General features: G+C 29.6%; 1 protein-coding gene across 1 annotated transcript in view; it reads left to right on the top strand.

Annotated features, from left to right (window-relative positions):
* LOC107490630 (putative pentatricopeptide repeat-containing protein At1g12700, mitochondrial) overlaps positions 1-6,428 on the top strand; it is a 14,175-nt gene extending 7,747 nt beyond the window's left edge. The window contains exons 2-3 of the mRNA XM_052261955.1: positions 3,869-4,121; positions 5,939-6,428. Of these exons, the coding sequence (XP_052117915.1) occupies positions 3,869-4,121; positions 5,939-6,375 (690 nt within the window). The 3' untranslated portion in view covers positions 6,376-6,428. The remainder of the gene's footprint in view (positions 1-3,868; positions 4,122-5,938) is intronic.
* The last annotated feature ends 7,591 nt before the right edge of the window (positions 6,429-14,019 follow it).

Genomic DNA, 14,019 nt, shown 5'->3' with positions numbered 1-14,019 from the left:
CTTTCTAAGATGGTAAAAATATATTTGGGTGCTTAAAGGACCAAAGTAAATAATAGAATTGGAGATAATGTTGGGGTTCTCTAAAAAATATAGGTTTTTGAGCTTTTTATAAATTTATCATTCGAACCCAAACTTTTGGTGACGTGCACAACATTACAGCTTTGCACTTAAATTTTTGTGTGCTCAAATCAATGATGATTTTTTCTTGTATGTGCTATTGAGTCTCAACAATTTTTATCATTTTTTTAGAGAAACTCTTATTATAGTCTAATGTTTTTTCAATAATTCAACTAAGAATTATGAGTATGCAAATTAATTACAGAGATATTTTATTCTTTTTAAAAATTAAATTACAATTTTTAATATAACTAAATTTAAGATAAATTCTAATAAAATTATTTTAGTCTTTTAACGGTTAATTATTTTTCATTTCGAATATAATCAAACAATTTTAGTTAATTCTGTAAGAATAATTTAATCTTTTTTATATTAAAGGGTATTTTAGTACTCTAAACATAAATTACAAAAATATTTTAGTTTTTTTTAAATTATATTTAAATTTTTAAATTCTAATACAATCAAATAGTATAGATTAATCTTATGATAATATTTTAATATTTTTTTCGAATTAACCTTCAAAGATTGTTTTATCTCGTAAACATTAATCATATGAGTATTTTAGTCTTTTTAAAAATTTAAATTTATAATTCTTAGTATATATTAAACAAGTTTCATTATAAAAGCGTATTTTAATTAGTCATTTGAGATTAATCCTAAAAAGGTTAATTTAATCTTTTAAAAGTTTAGTATAAGATTATTTGAGTCTTTTTTATATATAAAATTTATAATTTCTAATATAATCATACAATATAAATTAATAATTTCGTTAATTTAGTCTTTTTAAAATTAATGTTAAAAAGATTTTTAATCTCTTAAAATATATAAATTCTACGAAAATTTTTGTTTTTATAATGAAAATCAAATACTAATTTTCAAATACAATTAAACATCCTTAGACCTGAAGGGTTAGTATTTTTTAAAATTAATACTAAAAAATTATTTTTGTTTGAGTTTTAAAGATGACACCTTAGTCATTTAAATTAAACTAAAAAGTGTTTTAGTCTTGTAAAAATCAAAATCGAATTTCTCATTTTTAATACAATCAAACAATATGAATAATTCTATAATAGTATTTTAGTTATTTTAAAATTAATTTTAAAATGTTATTTTGTTATTTAAAAAATTAATTAAGGATATTTTAGTTACTTCAAAAGTTCAAATATAATTGATAATGTCATCAAAGCATAAGTTTTACACTTAATTCAATAATTAAATAATAATATAATTGATATAATATTTTAATTATTTTTAAATTACATATTGTATAAATAATTAAATATAGTTGGTCATTATATATTGTATAATTATACATTACTTTTAATTTTGAAAAAATTTAAGTTTTAACTCTTATGCCATATTGGAGGGCTTTATTTTTATAAAAAAATTAACATCAAAAGTCTCGATAATAATTTTTTAGATACTAATGAGTTAAAGAATGATTTTTAATAATTTTTTAAAATCGTTTATTGTTCTATTTTAAATTCATAAGTTTGTAAATCGAAATGGAGGTATTTTATATTTTATTTGAATCTAAATGGAGTATTTTCGTTATTGACATTTATGTTTTAAAGTTAATGAAGATTAACTTAAAAATAAGAAATGTCAACAATTTGTCTAAATAGTAAAACTTAAAAGTAAGAAATATCAATGATTTGTATAAGTAGTAAATTAAATTAGACTGATTTGATTTACTGTATATGCTGAATCAGTATTAAATCTAATTAAACTAATTCGATTTAGTATGTTACACGCTTCTCAACAATAAATCGAAACAATGCAAGCTATGTCAATTTAACACTGAACATGCTAAATCAAATTCATTTGATTCGATTTATAGTTAAATAGCATAAATCGAATCAAATACATAAAACTATTCAAAACAAGATGTGTAACTAAAATTGGTTTATAACATTTGTGTAATTTTTAACCCCAAATTAACCCAATTATCTAGAATAATAAACATAATAATACCATTAGTTTTAAAAAAATATATGAATAATATAAGCTGATATTTTTTTGATAGGAAAACAATAATAAAAATTATTAACCAAGTTAATTGCATAATAAAAAAATATGAAGAATTTTTTAACTAATAAAAAATAAAGTTACTCTTTTTTCATGCTACAATTTAAAAAAATAATAATAAACAAACTTTTAGTAAATTACACATCAAATATTATTATTTACATACTATATATATATATATATATATATTATCAATCATTTTAAAATAATTAATTTATATTCATACTAAATAATATTTATTTATGATTATAATTTAAATTCTTGTGCAAACCACAGAAAATAAACTAATTTTATATTAAGAATGCATGTTTGGTTAATATATTTTTTTATTAATTTTGAAAGGACTAAAATTAAATTTTGATCGATATATAAATAACCTATTTAATAAATTAATTTTACTAAATACATGTTTATCTCAAAAAGCCCACATATTTCTTTCACAAAATTTACGACTTCAAATTATTAGTATAATTGGGCTATTTTTTAATTTATTTATTATAATTTTACTAAATTAGAGGTCATCTGTGTAATATAAAAAAATAGTGAAAGAAATCATCACAACCACAAAAATAGCATATTCTCTTTAGACCTTAAAGAACCACTTTATACTTTTTTCACCATAGACAAATCCCTGAAACATATACTAATACCGGATAAAAATCGAGAGAACTATTTGTCAGAGATCGCAACGTCTAGTCGTCTGCGTCTTGGACCAGAGAGCAAAGAGCACTACCTCTAACTTAACGGCGAATGTGCGAATCACTAAAATGTTGTCATCCTCAACCTCAAGGTTCACTTTCATTTTTAGATATTCTCTTCTCCAAATCCCTAATTTTCTTTCCTTCCCTTCCTCTTCATCCCTTCACTCTCATTCTACTCGCCAAGTTGATGAAGCTGTTCATTCCTTCACTCGCATGCTCTCTATGCGTCGTCCTCCATCCATCATCCAATTCACCAAGATTTTGGGATCTCTTGCCAACACCAACCATTTCTCCCCGCCATTTCCCTTTTTCAGCAATTGCAAGCCAGAGGAATCGCTCCCGACTTATTTACTTTGAGCATCGTAATTAATTGTTGTTGCGGCATGGGTCGTGTGACGCTTGCTTTCTCTGTATTGGCCAAGATTTTCAGAATGGATTATCAACCTAATACGGTAACATTGACAACAATCCTGAAAGGTCTCTGTCTCTCTGGTAGTGTTGAAAAAGCAGTGCGCTTTCATGACAGAGTGCTGGCTCATGGATTTCACTTTAATCAAGTCACTTATGGGACCTTGATCAATGGCCTCTGTAAGTCCGGACACACATCAGCTGCTATTCAAGTGTTGAGAAACATCCCACGTTATGGCATTGCTCCTGATGTCTTCATGTACAATGCAATTATTGATAGCCTCTGCAAGGATACACTTGTAAGTCAGGCTTTTCATTTATTCTCTGAAATGCTTGCTAAGGGAATTTCTCCCGATGTTATCACCTACAATACTCTAATTTATGGATTGTGCCTTGCGGGCCAACTTAAGGAAGCCATTGATTTGTTAAGTGATATGGTGCTTCGAAACATTACTCCTGATATTTATACCTATAGTACTTTGATCGATGGACTATGCAAGGAAGGAAAGATCAAGGATGCTAAGAATGTGTTGGCTGTAATGACAAAACATGGTGTGAAACCAAATGTGGTTACTTATAATAGCTTAATGGACGGATATTGTTTGGTTAATGAGGTAAATAAGGCAAAATATGTATTCAACACAATGGCCGATAATAGAGTGTTTCCTGATGTTCGGAGTTACACTATCATGATTAATGGCTTTTGCAAAAGTAAAATGATCGATGACGCCTTGAATCTCTTCGAAGAGATGCGTCGCAAGAACTTGGTTCCTAACACGGTAACTTACAATACTCTAATTGATGGCTTGGGAAAATCAAGGAGAATCCTTTGTGCCTTGGAGCTTCTTGAAAAGATGCATGATCGAGGTCAACCCGCTAATATAGTCACTTACAGTTCTTTGATGGATGCTTTGTTCAATGTCAAACAACATGACAAGGCACTTATGTTATTCAATCAAATGAAAGAGAGTGGCATTGATCCGAATATATATACATACACCATACTTATAGATGGCCTGTGCAAAAGTGGATGGCTTAAATATGCAAAAGAGATTTTTCAAGATCTTTCCATTAAAGGCTATCACCTAAACACAAGGATATACAATGTTATGATAAAGGGGCTCTGCAAAGAGAGCCTACTTGATGAAGCATTGGCCTTAAAGTTGGAAATGGAAGACAATGGTTGCTCTCCGGATGCTGTAACTTACGAAATAACTATTCGTGCTCTGTTGGAAAAAGGTGAAAATGATCAAGCGCTGAAACATCTTCATGAAATGATTGCTAGAGGCTTATTGAAAAGACACTAAGGAGGAATAAATCAACTCAAATTAATAATTTTTCTGTTGTCAAAATTTGTACAGAACTTGGTAAATTTTATATCTATTGGGTTGGAGGATTTGGGAAATGCCATGAACTCACTATCACTCTGATTTTGGTTATCTCACTGTTATTGAATTAATTTTGAACTTGTGTTATTGGCTTATTTTTTAGTCTTTGTTACCAAGGCTATCATGCATCCTGTTTCGGCGGATATTCCTAGTTGTAACTGGTGGCTTAATGCTTAAGATTTCTTGATAGTAATTAAGAGCTCATGATTGGTCTGATGAGCAACTGTGTTTTATTTGACTGAATCTTCTTAGAATTCTTCTAAAAGGTATGCGGTGGCAAGATTAATGACATAGATGTATGATTTTCACTGCCATCTTTGAAACAAATACATCTACTAAATGCATGACCCCCCCTTTTTTGTTGACAATTTCAACATTTTTGTTATTTTTTAAAATCTGATCATAGGTGAAGAAACCTGTATACCAAGTCTGTGATTACACTTGATGTTTCAAATAAAAAAGTCTGTGCAAGAAGGAATTTCTAGGAATTTGGCTAATTTGGTTCAAATATGAATTATCTTAAAACCTTTGTTCATTTTCATAATTAATGTTACTCGGCTTTAATTCTTAGAAATCAATTGAAAATATGTACATTATGTTCATTTCCATAATTAATGTACAGTTGTAATTAATGTTATCTTAAAACCCTTGTTCATTTTCGGAACTAATGTTACTCAGCAGTTAATGCTTAATTGAATTATTTCATTATTTCTTATTGAAAAATCCTATATAGGGATTATTACATTGTTCTTGTTTAAAATCATGTTGAAAAGCTTTTATTATTAAAACATGGTTTAGGGTTTTGTTGTCTGATATCAGCTACACCTGTCATGAAAGATTTGGTGATTCTAATGCCAACTTCAACTATTTCTACACCTATTTCTTTGGTATTTTCTAAATCTTCTCTGCATTGTGATGAGTGGGGTTAGAATAAAGAATTAAAAGTGAAACAATGTTGTAAAGATTGAAATTGCATTTGTTCTTGTAGAATATTTTTGAATGCTAATACAATTTCTTTTGCAATCAAAAGTTGAACTATTATATAGCCTCACTGCTTAAGTGCTGATTAACTTATTCTATGAAACTGGTATTGACCTTGTATTGGTGGTTGAGTATTTGGATTCTTATCATGGATATCATCTTTGTTCCATGCTTACTGATTGCTAGGTGCACTCAAGCATGTTAAGTTAAAGCATGGCACAGACAATATTAAAGATCTCTAGTATGAATTTTCCTTTATACTTGGATTTCAGTTTGTCCCTTTGAAATAATTGTGAGACACTTGATTTAATCGAGGTCAACCCGCTAATATAGTCACTTACAGTTCTTTGCTGGATGCTTTGTTCAATATGAAACAACATGAGAAGGCACTTATGTTATTCAATCAAATGAAAGAGAGTGGCATTGATCCAAATATATTTACATACACCATACTTATAGATGGCCTGTGCAAAAGTGGAAGACTTAAAAAGGCAGAACAGATATTTGAAGATCTTTTGATTAAAGGCTATCGTCCAAATGTGCGGACATACAACATTATGATCAATGGGCTTTGCAAAGAGGGTCTGCTTCAGGAAGCATTGGCACTCATGACAAAAATGGAAGACAGTGATTGCTTACCAGATGCTGTGACTTATGAAACAATCATTCGTGCTCTATTTGAAAACGGTGAAAATGATAAAGCAGAGAAATTTCTTCGTGAAATGATATCTAGAGGCCTGTTGCAAGGATAAAATCAGATGAGATTCTTCTTGTTAGACATCACAAATGTTGTTTGTATCTCTTTCTTTTTAACTTTTGTTTTGTTACCTTCTTCAGGATCATATATCCATTACATATTAATGCTTTTGGGTCTTGACATGATTGGTACTCTTTATTCTGCTTTATCCTCCCTAAGCGTTTTCTTTGTCATTGCTTATTTTATGGCATTTTCAGTGACTAGATGGTTGTCATACGTTTCTTGTGGGTATCTATCATTTTTTTCTTTTCTGTAATTATATAAATGCATTGATGTTAATTTAGCACTAAGCTGAAATGGCTCTGATTTCATCATTGAAAGGGAATCACGTGTTAGTTGCGAAGCTTCCCTTCACTCTTATTGTCTTTCAATCTTTTCATTTCCCCCCATGCAGCACAAACTGGCTGATCTAGGTTTAGATGAAATCTCAAATGTTATTTTGCAAACATCTTCTCATTTATCTGTGTTCATGCAGTTATACCTGAGGCATAATGTACCAAAGCAATTACATGACAAAGAAGGTAACTGATTTTCTTGTTATATAGAGTAAATAAATTTTGCTATTAATTCAAGGTACAAATATCCGTGGGTAACAAAACCAAGCTTGATTGATTGGCAATTTGGCATATATAGAACAAAGGAAAGATAATATTAGGAACAAAACCAAGCTTGATTCGACTGCATTCTCTTCCTCTTCCTTTGATCCATTATATGCTGCTGTGGATCTCCCTCAGAGCCAGAGCCAGAGCCAGAATAGCCTCCGCTAATTGGAGAAGCCATAACTATATATCTAGCACTTCCGGACCTGCTTGTTCATCTGGATTGTAAGAGAGAATATTACCTTTCAGATTTTGAGATAAAGGAGAATAAAGAGTATCCAAATGCCACCTACCAACCGACCAAATATCCTGTATCCGGAGATTCGAATAAAAAATGTGAACATAATCCATCTCATTAGATAACCGTCCTTCTCTCCTCCAGTTAGAAAACTAAAAATTCTGGTTCAAATCTCCAATACACCAAGCAAACCCATCCTTCAACACTTTTCAAGTCTTGCAAAGACACCTCCAAATGGGAGAGTCCTTGTTCTTAGGATAACTAGAACAGTCATATAGAGATGATCGGTACTTGGCATCCAATAATTGGACCCATAGCTTGTTTGGCTGCTGGAAAAAAGTCCAAACTAGCTTCCCAATAAGAGCAATATTTACACAATAAGGATCTCTAATCTCCAAACCTCCATATTTTTTTGGAGTAACCAGTACCTTCCAACTAACAAGATTCAATCCTCTTCCATCAACTTGTCTTTTCCAAAGAAAATTTCTCATCATAAACTCCAATTTACTAATGATTCCTTTGGGAAAAATAGAGACCTGCATCTGGTACGTGGGAATAGCGGCGGCAACAGAATTAACCAAGCAGAGTCTACCAGCCCGATTGAGTAAACTCCCTTTCCAGCTTGCTAACCTACTCCGAATCTTATCCAAGACACCATTGAAAGCTGAACGAGTCACCCTAGAATGGCTAAGGGTAACTCCAAGATACTTGCCCAAGTCCTGGACAAATCTGATAGAGGATACCCCAGTGAAAACCTCTTTCCTTGTTGCAGAGACATTCTTAAAACAAAGCGCTTTAGACTTCTCCACATTAATCTTCATCCCAGATGCTTTGCAAAAAGTCTCTAAAACCAACATCACATTTTGCACTTGTCTCTTTGTAGCTTTACAGAATAGAAGCAAGTCATCCGCAAACATTAAGTGGGATATTCTTGGTCCCCCTTTAGAAATAGCAACCGGCTCCCACAAGTCCAAATCAACCTGATGATTAATAAAGCATGCCAATCGTTCCATACACAACACAAAAAGATAGGGTGTCATAGGGTCTCCGTGTCTAAGACCTCGGCTAGGAGTAAAGCCATTCAGACGACTCCCATTCCAAAGAATAGATAAAGAAGAAGCAGTGACACAATTCATAATCAAATTAAGTGTAGGAATAGAAAAACCAAAGCTCTTAAGGGTATGAGCTAAAAACCTCCAGTCAACTCTGTCATAAGCTTTTTTCAGATCAATCTTAAAGGCCAGTGTGCCTTTCTTTGATTTAGTCTTCTTCATAAAGTGGAGGACTTCTTGAGCAATAATGATGTTGTCAGGAGTTCCTCATCTCGGAATAAATCCTCCTTGAAGCGGGCCAACAATCTCCGCAAGATGAGGACGAAGCCTATTAACAAGGACCTTCGTGATGATCTTGTAAACTACATTGCAGAGACTAATCGGCCTGAAATCTTTCATAGATACCGGTGATTCAACCTTTATAATGAGAACCAATAAAGTCTCCAACATTCTCGGATCAAGAGTAACACCGGAGAATGCCTGCTTAACCATCTTTCAAACATCAAGACCAATGATCTCCCAATATTCCTTGAAGAAGAAAGCTTGAAATCCATCAGGTCCCGGGGCTTTAAAAGAGTTCATATGAAAAACAGCTGTTCTGACTTCCTCCATAGTAACTGGTGCCGTAAGATTATTGCAAGCTTCCTCATTCAGAGAAGGAAGAGGCACATCACCAAGGCAACCCAAATCAACATCATCCAAATGACAGAATAAGCTTTTATAGAAAGACTCTGCTTCTTGACTCAAAACCTCTGGATCAGTTTTCCACACTCCATCCTTGAGAAAAAGGCCATGAATCTTATTATGCTTCCTTCGCGCAAGAGTTTGAATATGAAAGAATCTTGTATTCCTATCCCCGAACCTAACCCACTGCTCTCTGGACTTTTGGAACCATAGGAGCTCTTCTTGCACTAGAGTATTATTATAATCATCAAGCAACTGTTACTCTTTCTGACGCAAATAAATACTATCCACCACTTCCAAACGCTTTTGTAAATAATTAATCTGCTGCTCTAATTCACATTTCTTAACAAAAATGTTACCAAATACCTTCGAGTTAAACTCTAGTGAATTCTTCTGTACTTCCGAAAGCTTGCCATAAATCCCTCTATTAACAGACCACCATGACTGGTTCACAATATCCCTATACCCAGGATGAGTAGCCCAAGCAACAACAAATCGGAAAGGTCGATTCCCTTTAGGCTGAGGACGACCTTTACAATGCACCAGAATAGGGCAATGATCAGACTGAAGCCTATTTAAAATTGTAGATATATGATTATAGAATGAATCTTAGATTCTTAATGTCATAGAATTTATTACTGCATTTTTTGTGTGTTTTGTTTTTTTTTTTTCGTGTGACTGGATGATAGATAGTTTTAAGTACTGCAGAGATCCAAATTTGCTGAAATAATGGCCGTGTTGAAGGCATTGCAGAAGCAGATCAGTGGTTCTCAACAGAGACCAGGTAGGCATTGTGATTATGAATAGAATATGTACTGATAACCAAGGCAAGACCATTGAAGTTACCAGGAATTATGAATGCATTGTTGATCTTGAAAAGATATGAACTTCAAAGTCTTGGAAAGAGTTGCACCAAAAAGGTGTAATGTAGTCAGTTTAGTCTGATAAATGCATAGTTATATATAAAAAATTTAACCATTAACTATTATTTTCTTCTTTCTTTTACTCTTAAACCAAACTCTAGTGAGAAAAATTGTTCAAAACAAAAATGTCATTTCTATTATTCCATGGAAAGTTATAATATATACAAGTGCTGATTCAAGTTCTAACCAGAATGAATCAAAACTATCCGTAATTTACACACAAACTATCATTTTTCTTTCAAGAACCTCTCTCAATGGATCTATTCTAACCCTGACTGGTTTTTGAAGGAGTAGCTCTTTGCAATTGAATGCTATAGAAGGTAGCATTTCAAGGGCCAATACCAAATTGTTGTTCTTCTTTGCATGCTCTGCTACTTTATTGTCTAGGGAGGCTTTAGCAATTTTAGCGATGAAAATGAATAGAATCACTGAAAAAAGCCTTCAGTTTTGAGTTATGTGAGAGAAAAAAAACTTCACAACAGTAAAGGATGAATATTTAATATGGTTACGGAACTACTTATTGGTAGATATGTGCCTGAAGAAGAGAAAGGACAACACAATATAGGTGAATACAATCAACTGATATTTCAGTTTCTTATCGTCTCAAGAAGTTACACCATGAATATTGAAGGAGAAATGGTTATGTTTCTTTAGGTGTGCTTTTTTATTTTATAGGATAAAGTATATTTTTTATTCTTGGATTTCGCCAAAAATTTTAAAAATATTTTTAAGTTTTATTTTATTCCAAAAATTTTCGATTTGTATTAAATATATTCCTGACAACCAAATTTTAAAAAATTTAGTACTAATCCAACAATAATGCATGATAAATATGTTTGATTTTCTTGTGTTAAAGGTTGCTTTTTGTGAAGTTATTCCTGAAGTGGTCATAATTTTTTTTGAAAAATTAGTCATTAGGGGTAAATTTGATGCAAATCGAAAACTTGTAAAACAAAATTAAAACAAAATAAAATCTAAGAATATTTTTAAAATTTTTATTAAATTTTAAGGACAAAAAATATACTTTATTTTATTTTATATTTTTTTTACTCTGACTTTCATTGCATGCCAATATTTCAATATTTCAAGGTCTTAAAAATTTTTAATAATGTAACAAAAGAAGGGTACTTACCATTTGAGAAAAAGAAATAGCAGCTTCAGCGTAGTAGGCTAATTTAACCCTTTATTTATTTATTAAATGATCAATTACGTCTCTTCATCACTTTCAGAAATGTGATTCCCATTATTTATGAGACAAACTCCTATCTCATAAGTCATAACCCACTGTATGGATACAATTGAATGTCGCTATGACACTATAATTGCTTGTTAATATGAACATCTTTTAATTGCAGTTAATATAGTGTTCCAAAATTAATTTATATGACAAAAATAACCAATTTTAAATATTATATTGTACACAATTAAAAAGTATTATATCAAATAATTGAAAATGACATTCAACTGTACATAGGGGCGGAGAATAAATTTTAGGGAAAAAATAATTTTGTAATATAAAAAAGACTAAACAAAATATTTTAGGAGGACTAAATTAAAATTTTTATGTAATTTATAAAAAAAAAATTTAAATTTAGAGGACGCCATTGTCCCCTTATTTATATGAGACTCCAGCTCTCTGTACACATCAACTTTATACTAATGGATATAAGAGAAAGTTTGACTGGACCATACTCGTGCTTCTAAATATAAGAAAGTTTAAAAATCACTTATCCAACTAATTTTAGGAACCAAACGCGTATTAATTCAAAACTTACGAATACTAACAGTTACAATGGAGAAGGAAATTTTGGACAAATAATTGCTCCTATCTTGGTTGAATATGCATTTAAGGGATAAAATCATGATGCCATGCACAACTTGAATTGGTAACTCCTTATAAAAGGAGAGTGAAAGAATTATTAGATTAAGATCAACAGAAATTATCTGGTATTCCAAAGCTTAGTAACAAAAGTATCTAAGATAAAAACAAGAATAAGTATGTAAAATTAAGTGACCAAAAATGGTATTTAAATCGTGATACATACCAAGAAAGACCAATGTGTGATTTTTGGATAAAATATTAGTTCAAAGTGTACGTTTGACAATAATTTAAATTGATATTTGGATAAAATTTTAAATTTTTGTTCTCGTATTCAATTTTTTTTCGTTTTAGTTAAATTTAAAATTTTAAACATTATTTTAGATTAGTAACGTACACGAATAAAAAATTACTAATTTCTAAAAAAATTGATGTGATTTAAAATTGTTCATTTAAAATTAACACATTATTTTTATAAAAACAAACACATTTAAATTAGTACTAAAAAATTAGTATTTCAAAAGAATAAAAAATATAAAAAAACTAAAATTTTTGATAAATTTTATTTGAACATATATAATTAAAAATTCAAATGTGTTGGTTTCTAGAAATATAATGAGATGGTTTTAAATAGACAGCTTTAAATCACTACTTTTATGTAAATTCATCTATTTTTTTAAAAACTAGTAATGTTTTAAGTGTACGCTAGTAATTTAAAACTAACGGTCTATCTCTATTGTTATTTGAAACTATCTATTTTAAAAAGTTCAATAAAAATAAATATGAAAAATTTATTAATTTAAAAATTAAAATATAGATAAAATATAAAAAAAAATTAGCCTAATTTTGTTGATATAGTATTTTAATTATTTTTCTCAAATTACATATTATAAATTTAATCAGCCTGTTTCGATTTATACATGTATGCATGCTGTCCTAGTAAATCTAATCATCCTGTTTAGATTTATTAGGACAGGACATAAATCGAAAGAGAGTGATTAGATTTACTAGGATAGCATGCATACATACATAAATCGAAACAGACGGATTAGATTTACATAAAAAGCTAAATCTATTCTAACTCATTCGATTTATATAGAGAAGTAAATGGAGAGATTTATATAATTTTTTTTATTTGGGTGAATTTTATAATATTTAGTTGGGTTTGATTTAATCGTGTGTTTTATCCTATATATTATAAGCAGTTTAAACATTTTAGCCAAATACACTAAAAGTAGAGATAACTAACGTTTTTATATAAATATTATGATGATATATTTTAATTACATTTTGTTGAGTTAAGTCTTAAAATAATTTTTTAATTAATTGTGTGTATTAAAATAATTTTTGAAATTTTAATTATATTAATTAATTCTGTAAAATTAACAAAAGTGTACCATATTAATTTCTAACAATTTGATGATCCATTTAACGGAAAAAAAATGAAAGAATTAACATACATAATATATATTTATTATTCTTAAAAACGTAATTAATATAATTAGAATTTTGTAAACTATTTAATATATGTAACCAATTCAAAAGACCTTAGAATTTAACTCAGTTTTGTTTACAGGAAAAGATGGTTATATTTTAATGCATTCATATACCTTAATTCTTGTGTACATTGCACTAATCAAAAGCAACTTAAAGACCATCAATCATGTGTAAGTAAAATTGAAATATGAAAAGTACGTACTAAGGAAAGGTTTGATATAATTTTATAATGAGTTAAATTTTAAAATAATCTCTAAAATTATATTCTAATTTTAAAGTAGTTTTTAAAATTAATAATTATTTAATTTATTCTTGAACTTACACTTTGAAGTTCATATTAATTTTTAATGTGTTTTTCATTCATTTAAATACTAAAACAACGTCGTTTTATATTTATAAAAGAAAAAAAAAATCTGAGTCTCCCCTTTTTCAGTCTGAGCCCCTTTTCTTTTTCCTTTTCTCTTCTGCCCTTTTTCAATTTAATTTTTTACATTCTTGTCACCTCTTTATTTTTTTCTGTCTTTTTCTCTTCTCTTTTTTTTGTCTCTCTCTATCTCCTGATCCCAAGATTAATTTTTTTATTATCTCATTTTGTTTTTTTCATACACAGCCAACCATAAATTTTCACAGATAAATTAACTAAATATTCTCATTACTCATCAATACACACAATTTCAACAAATTCAATTCAAAGTCAACTTCCACTTAAATAATAAAATTCATTTATCAAGTTTAAAATTTTATGCAATTAGTGACCGAATAAATTCCATTACAGTAAAAAAATTGAAAAAAAAATCCATACAAGAGAAAAGAAACTAAGTTAAGAA

The sequence above is a fragment of the Arachis duranensis genome, chromosome 5, assembly GCF_000817695.3.
Source record: "Arachis duranensis cultivar V14167 chromosome 5, aradu.V14167.gnm2.J7QH, whole genome shotgun sequence".
In the NCBI taxonomy this organism is placed as follows: domain Eukaryota; kingdom Viridiplantae; phylum Streptophyta; class Magnoliopsida; order Fabales; family Fabaceae; genus Arachis; species Arachis duranensis.
Note: the sequence above shows the minus strand (reverse complement) of the source record. Positions and strands in the feature narration are given on the sequence as shown.